At 43.8% G+C, this 23,126-nt stretch overlaps 1 protein-coding gene across 1 annotated transcript in view; it reads left to right on the top strand.

Moving 5' to 3' along the window:
* Positions 1-12,377: 12,377 nt before the first annotated feature.
* MELTF (melanotransferrin) overlaps positions 12,378-23,126 on the top strand; it is a 70,009-nt gene continuing 59,260 nt past the window's right edge. Inside the window, exons 1-2 of the mRNA XM_077826834.1 lie at positions 12,378-12,465; positions 22,070-22,224. Coding sequence (XP_077682960.1) covers positions 12,378-12,465; positions 22,070-22,224 — 243 coding nt within the window. The remainder of the gene's footprint in view (positions 12,466-22,069; positions 22,225-23,126) is intronic.

Raw genomic sequence — 23,126 nt, 5'->3', positions numbered from 1 at the left:
CAACACAAGTAACTACATTCTGCTCAACTAAATTCCTCTCTGTAATTCAGATGAAAACATTGTTTCTGTCCTCTCCTCAAAGCAGTTACATACTGTTGCTGGCATAAAACGGCTGTGCTATCAGTCCCAAGGATGGCTGCGTTTCAGTGTCTGGCAATCCTAATGAAAATGTGCTACATAATTTAACATATGCCATGTGTCGGGCCCTACCAAATTCACGGCCATGAAAAACACGTGAAATCTGGTCTTTTGTGTGCTTTAACCCTATACTAAACAGATTTCACGGGAGAGACCAGCATTTCTCAAACTGGGGGCCCTGACCCAAAAGGCGGTCGCAGGGGGCTCACAGGGTTATTTTAGGGCAGTTGTGGTACTGCACCCTGACTTCTGTGCTGCCTTCAGAGCGGGGCGGCCGGAGAGCGGCGGCTGCTGGACAGGCACCCAGCTCTGAAGGCAGCGCCCCGCCAGCAGCAGCCGCAAAGACGGAAGGGTGGCAATACCAGACCATGCCACACTTAGTTCTGCGCGGCTGCCTTCAGAGCTGGGCGGCCGGAGAGCGGCCGCTGTTGGACAGGCACCCAGCTCTGAAGGCAGCGCCCCGCCAGCAGCAGCCGCAAAGAAGGAAGGGTGGCAATACCAGACCATGCCACACTTAGTTCTGCGCGGCTGCCTTCAGAGCGGGGCGGCCGGAGAGCGGCGGCTGCTGACTGAGAGCCCAGCTCTGCAGGAAGAAGTGGAGAAGGAAGGGTGGCAACACCACACCAGGCCATCCTTAGTTCTGCGCGGCTGCTGGTGGTGACACTGTCTTCAGAGCTGAGCTCCCAGCCAGCAGCCGCCGCTCTCTGGCCACCCAGCTCTGAAGGCAGCGCTGCCGTCAGCAGCAGCACGGAAGTGAGGGTGGCAGTACCACAACCCCCCTGCAATCACCCTGCGACTCCCCCACAATTCCTTTCTGGGTCAGGACCCCGACAATTACAACACTGTGAAATTTCAGATTTAAATAGCTGAAATCATGACATTTATTTTTAAAATCCTATGACCATGAAATTGACAAAATGGACCATGAATTTGGTAGGGCCCTAGCCATATGGCCTGAAGTCCTGTAAAGTAGGGAGCTCACTATTGACATCTATTGGTGAATAGAGAGAAGAGCGATCACGAGCTGCTTGAGAACTCCATATGAAAGTGAGCTCTCTGCCAGCATGTGCTGATGAGCAAGAGAATATGACTGAACGAGGCTTTATTTGCATTGTGAAAGTTTGGGGCCTTTTGGTTATAATACAGTTGTGTTTTGGGGGGAGGCATAAAATACTGTTGTCCCTATTGTGACATGAAAGGACAAGAGACCTACATCAAATGTACCTGGGGCAGGGCGGGGGGTCAACCTGACTAAAGTCCGCAATCAGGTAAGGGAGCCTGGACAGGACTGGTGAGAGGTGCACCCAGAGCTGACCTGTGTCCCTGTAAGCTGTGCACATGGCCTGCCACACAGGAGAGATGTACGTGCCACCCAGCTGATCGCAGAGCGGGTACGGGCACAGTCCCCATCGTGTGGTCAGGTGCCCCTCCCCCCACGTTGCTCCATCCTGCAGCTGCTCCCAGGGCCCTGCTGCTGGCTGTGCAGAGTGGGGCCGGGGGGGAGGAGGGAGTTGAGGTTAGGGTATTCCCCTCCCCCCAGCCGGTGCCCATCTCCGCAGGGCAGAAGGGACAGCCTGGCTTAGGAGCACTGGGAGCTGCTGCAGTTAGAATGGTGAGTGTCTGAGTGCCTTTCTTAAAGAGACAGTGCACCATTGCTGAGATTTCCCCAGCAGCCAGCACACACTCACTCACACACACACACACATACACACGCATACTCTCTCAGTCTCCCCCTCCCCATGTACCTCATCTCCGCAGAGCAGGGGAGGGGAGACTACAGGGCTCAAGACAGAGCAGGAGAGCTCTCTCTCTCACACACACACACGCACACACTCTCACATTCACCTCCCAACACATACGTGTATTATTGTTGTTGTTACTTCTTGGTACTTCCTGCAATGCACATATAGTCTCTGTAATTTTATTCTTTCAAAATGTTATTTTAGTGTTTTGACTGGTTTATGCATTCCATAATTTTTATTTCTCTTATACTTAAATTTAATTCTTTGAGTAGTGAGTTCTAAAATGCCTAGCCTGTCCTGGCTGGAGTAATTATCCCTATGGCAACTTCAAAAAAAGATATAACTAGGTTTTTTGTTTCTGCTGGTGGCACACATAGGCATATACCTAGGTGCACATAACAAAATTTATTCCACACATGGATGGAAAAAATTAGAGGGAATGTTGGTGCTGACTCTGATCTATTCACCTACATATCATTTGTTAGGAGTGCTGTTGTATCCTAACTATGAGTTCAACTGTAAAAAAAAAAATTTGAAAGTTCATAAGATGTCATGATAACGAATGATGGGGGAAGTATGAAGGGAGACAGACTGAATTAGTCCACAGAAAAAGTCCTACTGCTATAACTCAAGGTCTGTGTTAAGATGATGTCTGATAAGAAAATGTGGAATCAGAAATAAGTGTACCAAATTTAGTGTATCAGAAATGAGGGCTAGTTGGTGAACAAAATAACAAGGGGATGGGCTATTCTGCTCACCACTCTCTTTGTGGGTCCTTAAAAAAAGAGACCTTAGGGAGAAAAATTGGTTACCGGAGTGAGCTTCACCATCATGGCTACTTCCACCACCAGCTCCTGGGACCACAGGCCTTTGTCACCCTGATCCTGAGAGATGTCCTGACCAGGTCAGAGAGGGACCCAGACAACATCATTACCTCTACTGGCTCCAGCTGAATCCCGAACACCACCTAAGATGAAATGGGGTCAATCTTTAACAACAACAGCAACAACATCTCCAGCCGATCTCAAATAAATCCTTGTCTTTTCTCCAGAAGATACTTATTGCCATGTTTGATGCCATCTAAGAGACTGCCAAACAAGGTTGTGGGTTTTTTCCTTCTAAAAACTCTCTCTAGCTAAAGAAAAGGGAACTTGGGGTGGGGGGGGGGGGGAATGTAAGCCTAATGTTACTTTAACATCTCAAATGTTTTAACTGTTTTTATGTATTTATTTTTAATAAAAATTTAATGGTGTGTTTGCAATGGTACTTAGCAGGCTGAACTTTTTATATACCAAACGCCAAAACTTCTTTAATAGACTTTAATGTTGAACAATGACAGGTCATGTAAACACCTTTGACCCATTTATTCCATCTAAATTAATACAGCAGGGCTTCTGTGGTGGTAAGAACTCTATTAAGGGTCATGTATGGTACTGATTCCTCTCTAAAGAACTGAGCTGAAGTGCTTTCAAGCCACTGGATGGTGCAGAGCTGAGGTGGCTTTGAGGCAATGGATGGTGGTGTAGAGCTAAGGTGGCTTTGAAGGGATGGGTGGTGCAGAGTGGCACTGATTTACCTTGGGCTGAAGCCACAGTAAGCAGCAGCCTATTTGAAGGACTTTGGTGTGGGCCTCCCTACCCAACAATCAAAGCTAAAATCACCTCAGCTGGTTCAAATGGTAAAGCCCCAGACAGCACTGACTTGCCAGAATCCTTGGATTCCACCAAACCAGGACAACATACTATGAGGGGAAGAAGAGGAAAGTAGCTAGAATGCATTAGCCACTCACAACTGCAAGAGGAGGATGGAAGTTGGAACCGTTGTTAAGACATTTAGGGGAGGGTGAGTCTTACTTAATATTGTTAATTTAATAATTGCTGGTTTTCCCAAGTTTGTTCTGTTGTCTCCCCTTTAGTAACGTTTTGTTTTAACCCCCTGGAATCAGTTCTTACAAGTGGGGAAGTATAGCTACCAAGGGTGCAAAAGGTGGTCTATCTAGTTTCCCAGGTTTCTGGGTAGGAGCTTGAGCTGGTGTTTGGAACCCCAAAACCCTTAAACTGACCCTTTTTGCTGCTGACAATACATCTCCGAAGGGTTACATTAATGTGGATTAAATCAATAGTGTTCTATAGAAATTACACTAATAGCCCCTAGAATTTCATAGTGAATGAGATACTTTCTATAATCATCTTGCAGGAGGGATATAATTCTCTACTAATTTTCTTAATCAAAATGTTATAATTTGCTATTAAATTTCATGGGACACTTCCTCCACACACTGTATGCCACGTATAGAGTGCTTAAAGACCCATCACTTTTCATCATGGTAAAGTTTGCTTATTAGTTGTGTTTATTCTTAATAGGATCGTGTGAATTGTAACAACACTGGACTAGATTTAAAAAGGGATTTAGGCATCTAGAAAATCACTGGGATTCACAAAGCTTGAGTTAGGCACTCTATACAATGAAGGGGGAGAGTTATTGCCTGAGAGTTGGATTCACAAAAGCCAGTATGCTAGGTGACGCCCTGCCTAACCCAGCCAATGGGAGATGCCAAGGTGAGGACTGTGGCCTAAGCCCAGTCCCTCGGGCAGTTTGGCACCTAAGGTGGGGCTGCTCCATTTGCTTGAGATTCCCCTTTCTTAGAGTTGGCACGTAGGCTATTTTTGCAAGAAGCCTGGTGGAGGAGCAAGTTTTAGCCCAGTTGTTAGGGTACTCACCTAGCTGTGGGAGATCCCCCAGTTCAAGTCCCCTTCCACCTGAGAGGTGTTGTCAGACGTCACCGGTGTGGTGCTCTGCTCTGTCCAATGTTGATAACAGTCGGCCGCATGCATGTGTTCCCTCTGTGTATTCCTCAGTATTATGTATATGAGAAGTAAAACAGAAATTTGGAGTAATGACACTACAAATGAGGCCTTTATATATAAATGTCTTGTAATTAGCTACTACACAGTACTGCCCATTTATGTTCTAGGTTACCCTTACCACTGGTTGTCACGCTCTGGTAAGCTTTGCTGGGCAGGAAACAGGAACTGCTAGCTTCTCTGTTCCAATAGTTGACGTAGATCCAGTTGTTGTTTATGGATGCCGTCTTTCAGACAACCTACTGAATGGACAGTAACCAATTTATCAGGTATTGCTGCGTCAGGATTTAGGGTTGGTATCCAGATTGTTCTGAGTAACATGTGCCTCAGTTGGGTTTCAGTGTCACTGACCCAAATTATGACTGGGACTAACAGGCAATTTGTTTACCCAATTTGTAGTTACTATGTAACTTTTTTTTTTTTTTACCACTTTTGTTTTTTCCTTGCCTTCATGTTGTTTGCTGCCATTCGTTTGTTGTTTTTTACCTGTGTGTTGGTTAAACGGTTTAGTGCACATTGTAAATGATATAGAGCAATAATACAGTAAGACAACACTACAACAATAATACAGTAATACAGCAATAATACAACACTACAACAATAATACAGTAATACAGCAATAATACAACACTAATACAGTAATACAGCAATAATGGTTGTTTTTACACAATAGCCAAATTCAAATTAACTGACAGGGATTTCTAGCTGATTGCCAACTTAATTGTCCATATATGGGAGACAGAGGTGTATGATCAGTCTCTTATTTATAAAGCACTTCATTTTTCTTTTCTTAATGCTTGGGAGGTGTCTTCACTGTATACTGATATCACCTGGTGTTTTTGTGGTGTGATATTTCTGGTGTCTTTGGTCTGTGGGATTCAGCCTTAAATAGCTAGTTAGTTAACATAACACAGTTTTTTGTTTGTTTTACATCTCTTCTTGTTTTCAGTAATCCAAATCTAATACAGTTGATTAACGTAGTTTGTTTACGATGTGATGGAGACCAAGTCTTTTATAACTCAAGCTGTACTTTTGCAATTGTTGTATAGACGTTCATTTTCACTTGAGGTGCATTACTAATATTTTATACTAAATAAAATGCTTAACCGCTAAAATAGATGCTCACAATCTTCCAGGAGAAGGTGTATTGCTTTCCTTTGCTGAACACTTTGTTTTAGCAAAAGAGTTAGTAACGTAATTTTAACAAGCTTTTTAGAGTTAATTTGCTTGTGATATCAATTTCACTTTTGTTAACTGTTTAGAAGCACAAACGTTAGCAACCACTACTTCTCTTTAACATAACTTAAAAGAGAATAAAAATTAAACCAAAATGAACTTTAAATACAGGTAGATGAAAATGATTTGAAGGTATTAAAGTTTTCTGACACTTGGTTGTGTTTGTGAGACAAAGGTGGAAGCGTGTTGGAAAGGTGGAAACCTATTGAAATTGTTTGGTTAGCTTTATGCATAAATCATGTTTAAACATTTTTGCTATGACATTTTTATCACTATATTTAGAAGTGCAAGCAAGTTTATAAAAACCCAAACAAGAAATTAACGTTTTGTCAATATTACCTTAACCTTAATGTTGAGGTTTCCCCTTACATTTTTCTTCTTTTTGAATAAAAAAAATGAAAAACAAAACTGAGATTAATAAAAGAAAATTATTTTTGTTTGCAATTGCATTATTTGTTGAGGCAGAGATATATATACATATATTTATAACTGAGACCTTTTTGAACTTTGAAAAAAAAATGGTAATAATATGAGGGTTATACCCAACCATAATCTTAAAATAGTGTGGTACCACTTTTTTTTTTTAAAAAAAATAGTATAAACTTGACTCTTTGCAACAAAATAAAAATAATAGAAAGTAGTCACATGACACTCACAACATACAACACAGGCCAACATACAGGACAAACTTACAATTAAAAACAAATGGTGCCAGAATTCTATTTATAACTATACAACATAAGGCAAACAAAAATAAAAAATAAAAATAAATAAAAGGTTAAACATATAAATAAAGATGTTACCTTTTTATTTAAAAGTTTTAATAAAAATTGATAGTAAGTTATTTGCCAAATTTCTTGTATTAATTTAGTAACGTAAGGCATTTTTATTACTTTATATCAAACTTTATTTTAAAACTCAGCTATCTGGAAATAAGGAAAGCCCATGTTTCAAATCTTAATCGGTGGTGTTAGAGAGCTTATTTCTTCACTCTCCCACTTCCCTGGTCCTTCTCGCATGAACAGAGAGCAACAATACCCGAAGTCCGAAGGTGCAAACAATTCAATGTTTATTGGGGTGAACTTCCAGCAAGCTTAAATCCAAGTTCCTTTTTCCTTATTTTCGAATCCCAACTTACTTCCTGTTTGCCCCTAATTTATATAGTGATATTCTTAGGTTTCAGAGTAACAGCTGTGTTAGCTAGTTAGAGTGGGTTTGTTGGCTGGGACGGGGGGAGAAACCCTGGATTTGTGCTGGAAATGGCCCACCTTGATTATCATACGCATTGTAAGGAGAGGTTTCAGAGTAACAGCCATGTAAGTCTGTATTCGCAAAAAGAAAAGGTGTACTTGTGGCACCTTAGAGACTAACCAGTTTATTTGAGCATAAGCTTTCGTGAGCTACAGCTTATGCTCAAATAAATTGGTTAGTCTCTAAGGTACCACAAGTACTCCTTTTCTTATTGTAAGGAGAGTGATCACTTTAGATAAGCTATTACCAGCAGGAGAGTAGGGGGAGGGGGGGAGAGAAAACCTTTTGTAGTGATAAACACCCATTTTTTCATGGTCTGTGTGTATAAAAACATCTTCTGTATTTTCCACAGTATGCATCCGATGAAGTGAGCTGTAGCTCACGAAAGCTTATGCTCAAATAAATTGGTTAGTCTCTAAGATGCCACAAGTACTCCTTTTCTTTTTGCTAATATTCTTAGCTATACCTTAACCAGTCATTCTACTGAAATTTAACTAACCAATCCTAACATATTGTAACATGATTAGCTAACCAATTATATCCCACCACCTTAATTAGTTTACACCCAGCAAAATTAATTATACAGCAGACAGAAACAATCACAGAACCAGACAGAGACCATGCTGATAAACAACAGCAAAGTGGGAACTATAATGACAAAACAATACAGAAGTGAGGATTTCACAACTACATCTATAAAGACATAAGGGTTTCCCAGCTGTGTCTATTGATAAGTGAGTTCTTACCAGACAGAAAAAACTATCAACCTAAATTTCCTTTTACATCTTCTATGCACTTCCCTTTCTCTGGAGGTGATAGGCATTATCAGGACAGGATTGTATTCCTAACAGCCAAATAGCACCTTCTTTCAATGTGACTAGTTTGCAATGTGAAGATGTGATGGGTCGCTTCCCAGTTTATGGTTGCCTCTGCTGCTTAGCCAAAGGCCTTAGCCTAAGAACAGGGCCTCAGACTGTCACAGTAAGAGAAGGACCTTACACTGGCAGACAGTGATTTTGATTCTTTCTTTTTTATACCTCTGATTAGCCAAGTGATAAGACTACACCTAAATTCTTAGAGTATAGGCCTTTACAGACAGGCCTGAATATCTATATCCTAACAAGTGGTTAGGATTAGAAGCAGAGTCTGCATTTCTGTTGCTTGGCAACCATATTTTCAAAAAAGTTAGGAGTAATTCCAGCTGTTGCATTCCTGAAGGGTTAAAATAATCTACTGGATTTATTTAAAGTAAAAGTTTTTACCTTGTTTTCTCTGTTTGTTGTTGTTGTTCTGTTTTCAATTCCTTTATCTTTTGGAGGTTTCTGTAAAAACTATAACTTTTAACTTCTAAAACAGAGAGAGAGTGGAAGTGAGGGGGGAGGGTGAAGAGCAACCTAGGAAGGTAGCGAGACCTGAGCCAAGAGAGATTAACTCTATCAAGGTATTTGAAAGTACAGACAGCAGCAGCAGCGACTTTAGCAAACTGAGAAAGCATATAAAGGAAAAAACTTAAGCAGTATGTAAAAATATTTAAGAAAGAAGGTTATTATTTTTAGATATGAGTGCGAGTGTGGTTCTGTGGGTCAAAGCAGTTGAGAACCACGCCCCTGTTTTTTCTCCTGGCTTTGAGAGGAGAGAGGGGGTTTACCTGCTCTTGTAAAACCTGAATTTGTTCCCCCAGTGTCTGTTGCTTTTGTGTGCATGCCAAATGGATTGCAGGAGTGCCCTTTTTTGCTGCAGTTAACTGTTTTTTGGGCAGCTCCATGTGTTAATATATTAATTATAGGAGGGAACCTGCTTAATCTTGGTTTTTCACTTTGAAATTCTTTTTTATTTACTACCCTGCCATTGAATCCCAGCTCCTGTCTCCTAATGTGCTCTGTGAACCATTCCATTTTTAACTTCATCTGATTTACCAATTCAGTGACAGTATTGTTTGCTACTTTCCCCTCTTGTGCACTTACTTGTCCCGTTCTGACAGGCACCAATCTAGGTTTAGGTTTTACCAGAACCTGGCTTTTATCATACAGTGGTGGTTGCAATGCAGTGGACACCGTTTCATCTTTTAATTTTGCTAGGGCCACCTTTTTCCATTTCTATGCCTATTCTTCAGGCTCAGGGTAGCTACCTGAAGCCTGTTGTTGACCACAAATATTTATAACCGGGGACAGCACATCTCTTTTTTGCAGGTTTCTTACAGCTGTTTTCAATGTTTTATTATGTTCCTGTGCTTGCTGTCTGTGGACTGCTTACTACCCCACAAGGAGAGTGAAAATAGTCCAGGGCTTTGTAGCATCTTCTGATTCTTTTAACACTTTCTTTGTTTCTGTTACTTGCCCCATCAATTTTGTGGCATTTTGTCTTAACCATTTAACAGCCATGGGTTATAGTTTGCAGTATTCTACATTCCAAGGCTACAGTTTCTGCCCTAGCCTTACAAATTTCATTACATGTTTCTTCCCCACTATATTTTTTGTAATTCACATGGACCTCTTTTGCTAGCAACCCAGTGGGCCATGAGTTATCAAACTCTGTGGAGGTTTGATGGGAGGGGATAAGGGGATTCCCTAGCTCGTGGTTTTCTGTCATGTTAGATCACAATTCCTACAGCGGACAGCTCGCTTACTTACTAGATCAGCGGTCGGGGTCACCAGTGTTGTCAGACGTCACCAGTGTGGTGCTCTGCTCTGTCCAATGTTGATAACAGTCGGATGCGTGCATGTGTTCCCTCCGTGTGCTGCCCCAGCTCTGCGCAGATATCTGACACAGCAGACCCTGAGAGAAACCCCAAGGACCACAGACTCTAATAAGGTATGAAGGCACCTGGACAGGTTTGTTGCCAAATGAAGCAGAGTAATAGTTTCCCGCAGACTGTACAGGACATACTACGAATATGTGCCCCCTGACAATGGACCGGCTCAGTCAGTGGTGGGTCTTACCACTGCCCCCTAGACCAGACAAAGATATCCACTCAGGGATGCATTTTTATACACAGGTACAAACAAGTTACACATCGCTCCTGACCCATTAAGGTACAACCCCTGTACGTGTTAGGATGCTCTCTCTTTCCTGGTACATGTTGGTTTGAACAAACAACTCTATCCATCATATTATCCTTTTGTCCCTGTCATTAGGATGGGTCAGCATGTTCCTTATTATCTCTGTGGAATGTGTTTGTACTGGGATGTTCTGGTGCCATCCTGGCACATGTTCATCTTACTAGAACTCGATACCTTTAGGCATGTGTATATGTCTAATTAGCAGCCTTCTTCTTGCCAACTTCTGTGAGCAAGGCCTGCCTCTGGCTCACAGCTTAACTTTCCTTTAGGTTAGCAAAGTCTTGACCATTACTGTAGTTCTGGCCTCATACCGGGCCTCTGATACAAGGCTTATGTTTCAGGCCCTCATCTTACTAGAAGAGGGAAGAAAGGAGTTGAACAAGGATTTGCCACATCTCAGGAGCATACACTAATCACTGAGCTATAGGCTATGCTGATGTGGGGCTCCCTCAATCTCTCCTGTTGAAGCTGTTCCACTGCTGATAAATAATTTAAAGAGTCATGAGAACGCGGGAAGCGGGGCCTGGATCCTTGGTCTCCCACCACATAGCTAAGTTCTCTAACCACACTTCACAGAGTTATTCTGGCCCAATGGCTCTCTAATTATTTAATGCCACAGTGGAACTGCTTCAACAGGAGATACTGAGGAAGTACCACCTCAGAATATCCCATAGCCCAGTGGTTAGAGTGGCCTCCTAAGGGATAGTAGGTCCCTGTTCAAATACCTGCTCCCTTTCTGCTGGAGGGGGGACTTAAACTGGGGGGGTCTCCCAGGTGAGTACCCCAGCCACGCGGGGTAAAACTTATGAGGGAGGTCATTCTCCTTCTGAGCCCCTGCCCCAGCTGTTTTGTGTGCACACTCATATAGGGCCTAATCCATTAGTCAAGCTCTGCACATACATATCCGATCAGACCCCATAGAGGAATGGCAATCTTCGGGTTTGTGCATCACAATGGGGCTTAGACATCTGGATGCCTAGATGGGAGCAGCAGTGCACATGCACAGAAGCAAAAACTTAGGCCTCAAGGGAGCTTAAGTAGCTAGAGCTTTTGGCGGCAGCTTAGTGGGGTTTTTGTGAATCCCAGTGGGACCTGCTTCTGGGATTTAGGCACCTGAAGTGGCAGGTAGGCATAAGTTATTTTGTGAATCATGCCCACTATGCCTGTGATATTGAGTGAAAGGCATAACAGTATCAATGTGCACTTCCTGATCTCCATGTGGAAAAAGCTTGATAGCACCTGCTCAAAACAAAACAAAAAAATTCCTGGACACTTTATTTCGCAATCTCACTCTACACCCATGATCGACATGTTATTACCCATTTGACCCAGCAGGTGGTGCTTAAGTCATAATTTGTTTCAGTGTCCCAGGAATTTTGCATTTGTAGTTTGCATTTCCTTTTCAAGACTGAAGTTAATGTAAACGGATGCAGTTTTTTCCCTCTCCCTTTAGAATGTGCTGGAGTAACAAAGAGTAATTGTTATGCAGTGTGAGGGACTTGATTTCCAACAGGGAGTGGTCTGAAGAAGAGCAGACTGACCAGAATAAACTATAAAAGCATTGATCGCTGGAATTCTGAAGGCTGGAGACGGAGCAGAGAACACGCAGCTCTCATCATGAACTTCCAGGGCATATTTTGTCGTCTCTGTTTCTTTCACACTGGTAAGTGCCTGGTAATCTCGAGGGAAGAGTTCACTGGGCCACTTGGTACGTCTGGGGTTGACTAGTCTGTGAGATGATACAGCACAAAGAGAATTAAAATAATTTCAGAATCACTTTATTTCTGAAGGAAGGAGGGATATGGTGGGAAAACAGGCAGCTGAGTTATGTGCCTTGGATTCCCTCTGTACTTCTCATTGCTACTCAGTGAGTTCAGAAGCGTTAAAAAGCTGCTCGTGAGGAAGAGCAGGAAACATGAGGTGTTGTGTTATGTAAGTGTTTAGAGTGGAATGAATGGATTGTTAAAAAACTGGCTAAAATAGACCCATATTAGTGGAGGGACCGCAAAGACAATGGGAAACCCAACGAGTGAACAACTGATACGTACCCACGGAAATCTCTGCCAGGTGTAATATGTGAATTCAGCATGGTTCTGCAGGTGTTGGACAATGGACTGAAATGTGTCAGGTGGCTGGGATTAGAGTTGGCTTTTGGAAAGAGACAGCAGTTCTCAGGTGGGACTGACAAAGATGGAAAGGGCCAAAAATGGATTCCATGGTAGCTTGGCCAGGTGGAATACTGGCTTGGTCAGAATGGACTATGTCTTAACCTTTATTGCGCTATGCTAATAAATGCCAGTTGACTAATAAATTCTACTCTGTTTTAAAAAGGCTACCTGGTGTCTGCCAATACTTGCTGAGATGTATTGTTCCCTGAAGAGTGAAAAGAGTCTTGGTCAGAGACTATCTCAGTTGGACTTGCTGGGCAGAGCTCATGGGTGTGAAACAGGAGTGCTAGCACCAAGAGGCTCAGTTGCAGAGGTGTTGCAAACCCCTTGACCTACACTTAAGAACAAGTGGGACCCCCTTGGGGATCTGGCACACTTTTCCTCCAAAGGTCTGTTTAAAAGCTGGGGCATAGCATAGATTCTGTGGATCCATGATACCCTAATATCCCCAACCTTTTCTGTTATGTACTATGCTTTGTGTTGCCTTTCCTTCACCCCTGAGGTGATTGCATTTTTTATTATTATTTTTGTCATTGTAGTACCTAGGAGCCCCAGTTGTGGACCAGGGCCACGTTGTGCTAGGTGCTGTACAAACACAGGAAAAAAAATACAGTCCCTGCTCCAGAGAGCTTACAATCTAAGTATAAAACAAGAAACAGCAACAGATGGCTACAAACAGGAGGTAGAGTACAAAGAGACAATATTGTCTAAATAGACAGGACAGATACAGGGTGCAGGAAGGGGTAGAACACACAAACAGAGTGAACATGAGGTAGTGGCAAATGCCATGTTACATCCACAATTTTGTTTTCTTTTTTGAAGGAGTGTGTGGGTTTACTTAGGAGGGGATCAGCTGAAGGGGAGGGTGATGGGAGGGGGAAAATGTGGAGTGAATTTGTGGTAAAGAGATTGGAGGGGAGGGGAGAGGGAGAGGTAGGGTTGGAGCAAACAGCCAATGAGCACAGGGCAGAAAAACAGTTTTGCTTGGAATGTTCAGGGGCTCAAAGGTGCATTGACTGTTCTTATGCCTACTGGATGGCTATTTCTCAAGCACTTTGAAATCTTTCAGAAAGAAAGATGCTCTGTTTATGTGTAAAATACTCTTGTTTTAGTCCTCTTTGAGATGGCTCCTGTTGAAAGTCCCACAGAATATCAATGGTCCCAGACATTCTCCTGACACCGTGTAAGTTGCAGTATATTGCACCACTACTGCACAAACCTAGTATTGTTTTGTTGCTAAAGGAGTTAATCGGCTGTTTACCTGTCTGTCTAACATAGGGCCCAGGAATGTATTTCAAATAGAAGTTACTAGCCCCCACCACCTCATAGTTACTGTACTTCTGTGGAAGACCAGAAAACTGAGTAAACTTGGGTTCAGAGACTAGCTTGCTGTTTTAATGCATGCTTGGCCAGCTGTAGCAGAGGACTCAAACCACAAGTCATCTCTATGTTTCTAGCCCCACCTCAAATAGGTTAACTCCCACTGGCAGACTAAAAGGCATCCTCTGTTACAAGTAGGCACCTGGCCAGATGCTGGGAGAAAAGCTGCAGTTTGGCAAGAGAGAAACTTCAGTTAAGCCCCTGTAAACAGAGTGAGGAAGAAAGAGGTGGATTCATGCTATTTCATTATTTCACTAGGAGCGTGGTGAAGCACTGGAATGCGCTACCTACGCAGGTGGTGGAATCTCCTTCCTTAGAGGTTTTTAAGGCCTGGCTTGACAAAGCCCTGGCTGGCATGATTTAGTGGGTGCTGGTCCTCCTTTGAGCAGGGGGTTGGACTAGATGACCTCCTGAGGTCTCTTCCAACCCTGATATTTGATGATTCTATGATTACACATGCTAGAAGAATGTGGAGCTAGGCAGGGGCCTTTTATCTTTCATCTCACAGATTAATGTAAGAGGTAATCATACACCTTGCCCAATGCACCCTTATCTTCACAGACCCTTGTGTCAGACACAGGGATTGGATATGTGACTGGAGTACTGTCATGGACGGATATAAGCTGTTCAGGAAGACAGGCAGGGCAGAAAAGGTGGGGGAGTAGCACTGTATGTAAGGGAGCAGTATGACTGCTCAGAGCTCCGGTATGAAACTGCAGAAAAACCTGAGTGTCTCTGGATTAAGTTTAGAAGTGTGAGCAACAAGCGTGATGTTGTGGTGCGAGTCTGCTATAGACCACCAGACCAGGGGGATGAGGTGGATGAGGCTTTCTTCCGGCAACTCGCAGAAGTTACTAGATCGCAGGCCCTGGTTCTCATGGGAGACTTCAATCACCCTGATATCTGCTGCTCTGTTTATGTGTAATACAGCGGTGCAAAGACAATCCAGAGAAGTTTTTGGAAAGGGTAGGGGACAATTTCCTGGTGCAAGTGCTGGAGGAACCAACTAGGGGCAGAGCTCTTCTTGACCTGCTGCTCACAAACCGGGAAGAATTAGTAGGGGAAGCAAAAGTGGATGGGAACCTGGGAGGCAGTGACCATGAGATGGTCGAGTTCAGGATCCTGACACAAGGAGGAAAGGAAAGCAGCAAAATACAGACCCTGGACTTCAGAAAAGCAGACTTTAACTCCCGCAGAGAACTGATGGGCAAGATCCCCCGGGAGAATAACATGAGGGGGAAAGGAGTCCAGGAGAGCTGGCTGTATTTTAAAGAATCCTTATTGAGGTTACAGGGGCAAACCATCCCGATGTGTAGAAAGAATAGTAAATATGGCAGGCGGCCAGCTTGGCTTCACAGTGAAATCCTTGCTGATCTTAAACACAAAAAAGAAGCTTACAAGAAGTGGAAGATTGGACAAATGACCAGGGATGAGTATAAAAATATTGCTCGGGCATGCAGGAGTGAAATCAGGAAAGCCAAATCACACCTGGAGTTGCAGCTAGCAAGAGATGTTAAGAGTAACAAGAAGGGTTTCTTCAGGTATGTTGGCAACTACAAGAAAGTCAAGGAAAGTGTGGGCCCCCTGAACGAGGGAGGCAACCTAGTGACAGAGGATGTGGAAAAAGCTAATGTACTCAATGCTTTTTTTGCCTCTGTCTTCACGAACAAGGTCAGCTCCCAGACTACTGCACTGGGCAGCACAGCATGGGGAGGAGATGACCAGCCCTCTGTGCAGAAAGAAGTGGTTCGGGACTATTTAGAAAAGCTGGACGAGCACAAGTCCATGGGTGCTAGGTGCGTTGCATCCAAGAGTGCTAAAGGAGTTGGCGGATGTGATTGCAGAGCCGTTGGCCATTATCTTTGAAAACTCATGGCGATCCGGGGAAGTCCCGGATGACTGGAAAAAGGCTAATGTAGTGCCCATCTTTAAAAAAGGGAAGAAGGAGGATCCTGGGAACTACAGGCCAGTCAGCCTCACCGCAGTCCTTGGAAAAATCATGGAGCAGGTCCTCAAGGAATCAATTCTGAAGCACTTAGAGGAGAGGAAAGTGATCAGGAACAGTCAGCATGGATTCACCAAGGGCAAGTCATGCCTGACTAATCTAATTGCCTTCCATGACGAGATAACTGGTTCTGTGGATGAAGGGAAAGCGGTGGACGTGCTGTTCCTTGACTTTAGCAAAGCTTTTGACACTGTCTCCCACAGTATTCTTGTCAGCAAGTTAAAGAAGTATGGGTTGGATGAATGCATTATAAGGTGGGTAGAAAATTGGCTAGATTGTCGGGCTCAACGGGTAGTGATCAATGGCTCCATGTCTAGTTGGCAGCCTGTATCAAGCAGAGTGCCCAAAGGGTCGGTCCTGGGGGCGGTTTTATTCAATATCTTCATTAATGATCTGGAGGATGGTGTGGATTGCGCCCTCACCAAGTCTGCAGATGACACTAAACTGGGAGGAGTGGTAGATACGCTGGAGGGTAGGGATAGGGTACAGAGGGACCTAGACAAATTGGAGGATTGGGCCAAAAGAAATCTGATGAGGTTCAACAGGGACAAGTGCAGAGTCCTGCACTTAGGACGGAAGAATCCAATGCACCTCTACAGACTAGGGACCGAATGGCTCGGCAGCAGTTCTGCAGAAAAGGACCTAGGGGTTACAGTGGACGAGAAGCTGGATATGAGTCAACAGTGTGCCCTTGTTGCCAAGAAGGCCAATGGCATTTTGGGATGTATAAGTAGGGGCACTGCCAGCAGATTGAGGGATGTGATCATTCCCCTCTATTCGACATTGGTGAGGCCTCATCTGGAGTACTGTGTCCAGTTTTGAGCCCCACACTACAAGAAGGATGTGGAAAAATTGGAGAGAGTCCAGCGGAGGGCAACAAAAAAGATTAGGGGACTGGAACACATGACTTACGAGAAGAGGCTGAGGGAACTGGGATTGTTTAGTCTACAGAAGAGAAGAATGAGGGGAGATTTGATAGCTGCTTTCAACTACCTGAAAGGGGGTTTCAAAGAGAATGGATCTAGACTATTCTCCGTGGTAGCGGATGACAGGACAAGAAGTAATGGTCTCAAGTTGCAGTGGGGGAGATTTAGGTTGTATATTAGGAAAACCTTTTTCACTAGGAGGGTGGTGAAACACTGGAATGCGTTACCTAGGGAGGTGGTGGAATCTCCTTCCTTAGAAGTTTTTAAGGATAAGGAATCCTTTTTCCTGGGTCTAAGAAGTCCTTCTAGAAAGAAAATTATTATTGTGAACTTGTAAATGGAATAATAAAGAAGACAATATGTATCCCTGAGCATCCATGAACTGCCTGATCACCTAACACAAACCAAACTGTCCCACTACAGGACGCCTTATCTTTTCTACTAAGTCTTCTGTTCATTTCCTCTGAAGCACCTGGCATTGGCCATGGTCAGAAAACAGGCTACTGGTCTAGATGGACTGTTGGTCTGACCCAATATGGCCATTCTTATGTTCTTAGGGTCTCAGACCTCCTATAGCTTAGTGGCCTAGTGAGAAGCTTGCTTCTCTCTTCAGTAATGCATGTTGGTCTGAAAATTGGTTGAGAAATGTCAAGTTTCTGGGTCTTTTTTTCTAGTGACTTAGTAAAATCACTGGTTTCAGAGTAACAGCCGTTTTAGTCTCTAGTCGCAAAAAGAAAAGGAGTACTTGTGGCACCTTAGAGACTAACCAATTTATTTGAGCATAAGCTTTCGTGAGCTACAGCTCACTTCATCGGATGCATAAACTGGAAAATACAGTGAGGATGTTTTTATACACACAGACCATGAGGAAAAAAAAAAGTGAGGATGTTATTATACACACAGACCATGAAAAAATGGGTGTTTATCACTACAAGAGGTTTTCTCTCCCCCCACCCCACTATCCTGCTGGTACTAGCTTATCTAAAGGGATCACTCTCCTTACCATGTGTATGATAATCAAGTTGGGCCATTTCCAGCACAAATCCAGGGTTTAACAAGAACGTCTGAGGAACGGGGGGGAAGGAATAAACAAGGGGAAACAGGTTACTTTTTATAATAATTCAACCACTCCCAATCTCTATTCAAGCCTAAGTTAATTGTATCCAATTTGCAAATTAATTCCAATTCAGCAGTCTCTCGTTGGAGTCTGTTTCTGAAGTTTTTCTGTTGTAATATCGCAACTTCATGGCTGTAATCGCGTGACCCCCACGAACATGACACAGTTCTGTGGTGACCTAGAATCCTATTTTCGACGTCTCCGACTCAAGGAATATTTCCAACACACCTCTGAACAACATACTAATCCACAGAGACCTCCCTACCAACACTACAAAAAGAAGGATTCTAGGTGGACTCCTCCTGAAGGTCGAGACAGCAGACTGGACTTCTACATAGAGTGCTTCCGCCGACGTGCACGGGCTGAAATTATGGAAAAACAGCATCACTTGCCCCACAACCTCAGCCGTGCAGAACACAATGCCATCCACAGCCTCAGAAACAACTCTGACATCATAATCAAAAAGGCTGACAAAGAAGGTGCTGTTGTCATCATGAATAGGTCGGAATATGAACAAGAGGCTGCTCGGCAGCTCTCCAACACCACTTTCTACAAACCATTACCCTCTGATCCCATTGAGGGTTACCAAAAGAAACTACAGCATTAGCTCAAGAAACTCCCTGAAAAAGCACAAGATCAAATCCGCACAGACACACCCCTAGAATCCCGACCTGGGATATTCTGTCTACTACCCAAGATCCATAAACCTGGAAATCCTGGGCGCCCCATCATCTCAGGCATTGGCACCCTGACAGCAGGATTGTCTGGCTATGTAGACTCCCTCCTCAGGCCCTACGCTATCAGCACTCCCAGCTACCTTCGAGACACCACTGACTTCCTGAGGAAACTACAATCCATCAGTGATCTTCCTGAAAACACGATCCTGGCCACTATGGATGTAGAAGCCCTCTACATCAACATTCCACACAAAGATGGACTACAAGCCATCAGGAACACTATCCCCAATAATGTCACAGCAAACCTGGAGGCTGAACTTTATGACTTTGTTCTCACCCATAACTATTTAACATTTGGGGACAATGTATACCTTCAAATCAGCGGCACTGCTATGGGTACCCGCATGGCCCCACAGTATGCCAACATTTTTATGGCTGACTTAGAACAACGCTTCCTCAGCTCTCGTCCCCTAACGCCCCCACTCTACTTGCACTATATTGATGACATCTTCATCATCTGGACCCATGGAAAAGAAGCCCTTGAGGAATTCCACCATGATTTCAACAATTTCCATCCCACCATCAACCTCAGCCTGGACTAGTCCACACAAGAGATCCGCTTCCTGGACACTACAGTGCTAATAAGCGATGGTCACATAAACCCCACCCTATACCGGAAACCTACTGACTGCTATTCCTACCTACATGCCTCCAGCTTTCACCCTGACCACACCACACGATCCATTGTCTACAGTCAAGCTCTACGATACAACCGCATTTGCTCCAACCCCTCAGACAGAGACAAATACCTACAAGAACTCTATCAAGCATTCTTACAACTACAATACCTACCTGCGGAAGTGAAGAAACAGATTGATAGAGCCAGAAGAGTTCCCAGAAATCACCTACTGCAGGACAGGCCTAACAAAGAAAATAACAGAACGCCACTAGCTGTCACCTTCAGCCCCCAACTAAAACCCCTCCAACGCATTATCAAGGATCTACAACCTATCCTGAAGGATGACCCATCACTCTCACAAATCTTGGGAGACAGGCCAGTCCTTGCCTACAGACAGCCCCCCTCAACCTGAAGCAAATACTCACCAGCAACCACATACCACACAACAGAACCACTAACCCAGGAACCTATCCTGGCAACAAAGCCCGTTGCTAACTGTGCCCACATATCTATTCAGGGGACACCATCACAGGGCCTAATAACATCAGTCACACTATCAGAGGCTTGTTCACCTGCACATCTACCAATGTGATATATGCCATCATGTGCCAGCAATGCCCTTTTGCCATGTACATTGGTCGAACTGGACAGTCTCTACGTAAAAGAATAAATGGACACAAATCAGATGTCAAGAATTATAACATTCATAAACCAGTCGGAGAACACTTCAATCTCTCTGGTCACGCGATTACAGACATGAAAGTTGCGATATTACAACAGAAAAACTTCAGAAACAGACTCCAACGAGAGACTGCTGAATTGGAATTAATTTGCAAATTGGATACAATTAACTTAGGCTTGAATAGAGACTGGGAGTGGTTGAGTCATTATAAAAAGTAACCTATTTCCCCATGTTTATTCCTCCCTCCCCGCCCCGTTCCTCAGATGTTCTTGTTAAACCCTGGATTTGTGCTGGAAATGGCCGACCTTGATTATCATACACATTGTAAGGAGAGTGATCACTTTAGATAAGCTAGTAGCAGCAGGAAAGTGGGTTGGGGGGAGAGAAAACCTTTTGTAGTGATAAACACCCATTTTTTCATGGTCTGTGTATATAATAACATCCTCACTTTTTTTTTCCTCATGGTCTGTGTGTATAAAAATGTCCTCACTGTATTTTCCAGTTTATGCATCCGATGAAGTGAGCTGTAGCTCATGAAAGCTTATGCTCAAATAAATTGGTTAGTCTCTAAGGTGCCACAAGTACTCCTTTTCTTTTTAGTAAAATCACTGTCATCACTGGTTTTAGACTACTGACATCACTAGAGTTATTCCTGAGTTACAGTGGTGTAAGTAACATCAGGCTCTCTGTCTTAGTAACTGGTGCAGTGCATAGCAAAGTTTATAGGATTAGTGAGGTCGTTAGATTTGCAGCACCCAGAGTTTTTCAAACTGGAAAATTTGTCATAGCCCTGGCCTGTTGAGTGCTGGTGGAATAGTCTCAACAAAGGCAGCAAAGTCTGATACAGACTATAAACCATACAGCCACTGTGGATGAGTACAAGCTATATTAGGTTTGGAGAGAGGCTAAAAGGGAGGAAGCCTCAAGTAGCAAGCGAATAAGAGCAAATCCTGACCCGGGTCCATAAAAAGTCAAAATTGTAAAAGTGTGTATTGAATTTTCATTTGTGAATAAGGCACATAGGCCAGCTACATGTACAAAACCTGGTTGTAGCTACTGATTAGTTGATATGCTCGTTTGTATGTACAGTTACCCAAGTTACATATGCAAATATCTGTTTACCCAAACAAGTGTTACAGTTTAGCTAGCAGGTACAGTTTAGATAGCCAGATCAGTTTCCTTCGTTGGTAACTGAAATCTACCATGTCTGACCTGTTCCCATGTATTTATTTGTATATCTCATTGAGTGACTGGGGGGAGGACCTCTTTCGGTCCAGTATCATGTCGGCAACTTTTCTCTTCTACTCTCTTCCAATTCTTATGCCATGGTCTCTGAGCACCAGGGATTGTTTGTTTGTTTGTTTGCTTGTTTAAGCTGCTAAAGGAACTGGGCTTGACCCAAGCCAGTACGTAGTGCTATGCTAGATTGGGACTTCTCTATAGGAGCCATTTGCTGCACAGTGTAATTTTAAACAATTATTCCAGCTCTTAAGGTTGCGGATAAAACCTTCTGAGTGTGCCCCAGATTCACAGTGATTCTACAGACAGATGAATTCAACAGCTCTCAGGTCAAATGCTTCACTCTAAATATTACTACTCTTGCTATGTATGTAGTTTAAATAGATATTTCTTTTCTTCATGATAATAAAAAGTTGGATAAACCCAAGACACCATGTCTTAAGTGACTGGATTTTACTGCTGATAATTTACAATATCTCTAGCAATTTCAGGTTAACAAATCCTAGAAGGTACTCAGAGTAGGACAGTGCTAGCTACATCAAAGCTCAACTTTTTGCCACACAACTAAGGGAACTGTGGAGATTGAATAAATAAAATACAGAGGAATCAAGGTTGTACCATTTTCATAGGTGGTGTGGGTTCTTTGTATGCACTTATTTGCTTTGTCGTGCATGCAGCGCCTATATCAGCATGTGACAATATGAGAGATGGACCCAATCCTGCTCCCATTTACGTCAATGGCAAAACTCTCATTGATTTGAATGAAAACAGGAGTGGGCCCTAAGGCCATAGCTTTGAACAGGCCATGAATTTCTGTGGTCTGGCTCTTCTGTAATCAGTATGCAGGGAGCGCAGTTATAAAGGCATTGTTTGTTAACAGAGTTTTCCCTTGGTGCTTTGTTTCAGCTCTGAGCCTGCAGCATATGAGGTGGTGCACTGTCTCTGAACAAGAACAGGCCAAGTGTAATGACATGAGTGCAGCCTTCACTGATGCCAACATCTTTCCCAACGTATTGTGTGTTAATGGCGGCTCAGCCATTAACTGCATCCATATGATCAAGGTGAGTTTGAAGTCATTACATTAGTGTCGATATAGCTTCTTGCTATGCCTTATAAGGCCACTTCATCTTGCATGGTCACTTAGAATATGTACTAAGTACTTATGCTACATGATCTGTTCGACCTTGTGTCACGGAGTCTCTGGGCGATGCTCTGGAACTACTCCATACGAAGCCAGTCAGGACTCTGGGGGAGCCTCCTCTCTGTGGCCAGACTGTCTCCAGGGCAAGAAGCTTACACAGCTTTGAACTTCCTGGGTTTGACCTTGGAGTATTCAGCATCTCCTTTTCACACCGTGTGCTTCCCACAGTGAGTCCGCACAGGCAGGGCTCCTGGGGAAGCCAGAGGGCCCTGCGCCCCAATTCCACAGTCAGACGTGACTCTCAGCCAGCCAGTAAAACAGAAGGTTTATTAGACGACAGGAACACGGTCTAAAACAGAGCTTGTAGGTACAGAGAACAGGACCACTCAGTCAGGTCGGTCTTGTGGGGGCAGGGAGGCCAGAGCCCCATCTGGGCCTCCCTCCATTTCCCCAGCCAGCTCCAAACTGAAACTCCCTCACCCCTCCTCTGGCCTTTGTCTCTTTCCCAGGCCAGGAGGTCACCTGATCTCTTTGTTCTCTAACACCTTCAGTTGGCACCTTTGCAGAGGAGGGGCCCAGGCCACCAGTTGCCAGGAGACCAGGTGTCGACCATTCTCTGTGCGGACAGCATCACACTGGCCCTCTAGGGCTCTGCAACAATCACACAGCTTATCCCACCGCCTGAGGCGCCCACACAGTATTCAGAGAAAACATTAAGAACATTCCTACTTTGTCACATCTTGCATTTAGCTGTGACACTTAGGGTACCTTTCCCAGACCTAAAGAAGAGCTCTGTGTAGCTTGAAAGCTTGTCTCTTTCAT

The sequence above is a fragment of the Eretmochelys imbricata genome, chromosome 9 (genome assembly GCF_965152235.1).
Source record: "Eretmochelys imbricata isolate rEreImb1 chromosome 9, rEreImb1.hap1, whole genome shotgun sequence".
Classification (NCBI taxonomy): domain Eukaryota; kingdom Metazoa; phylum Chordata; order Testudines; family Cheloniidae; genus Eretmochelys; species Eretmochelys imbricata.
This window is presented reverse-complemented; position numbering and strand designations above follow the sequence as displayed.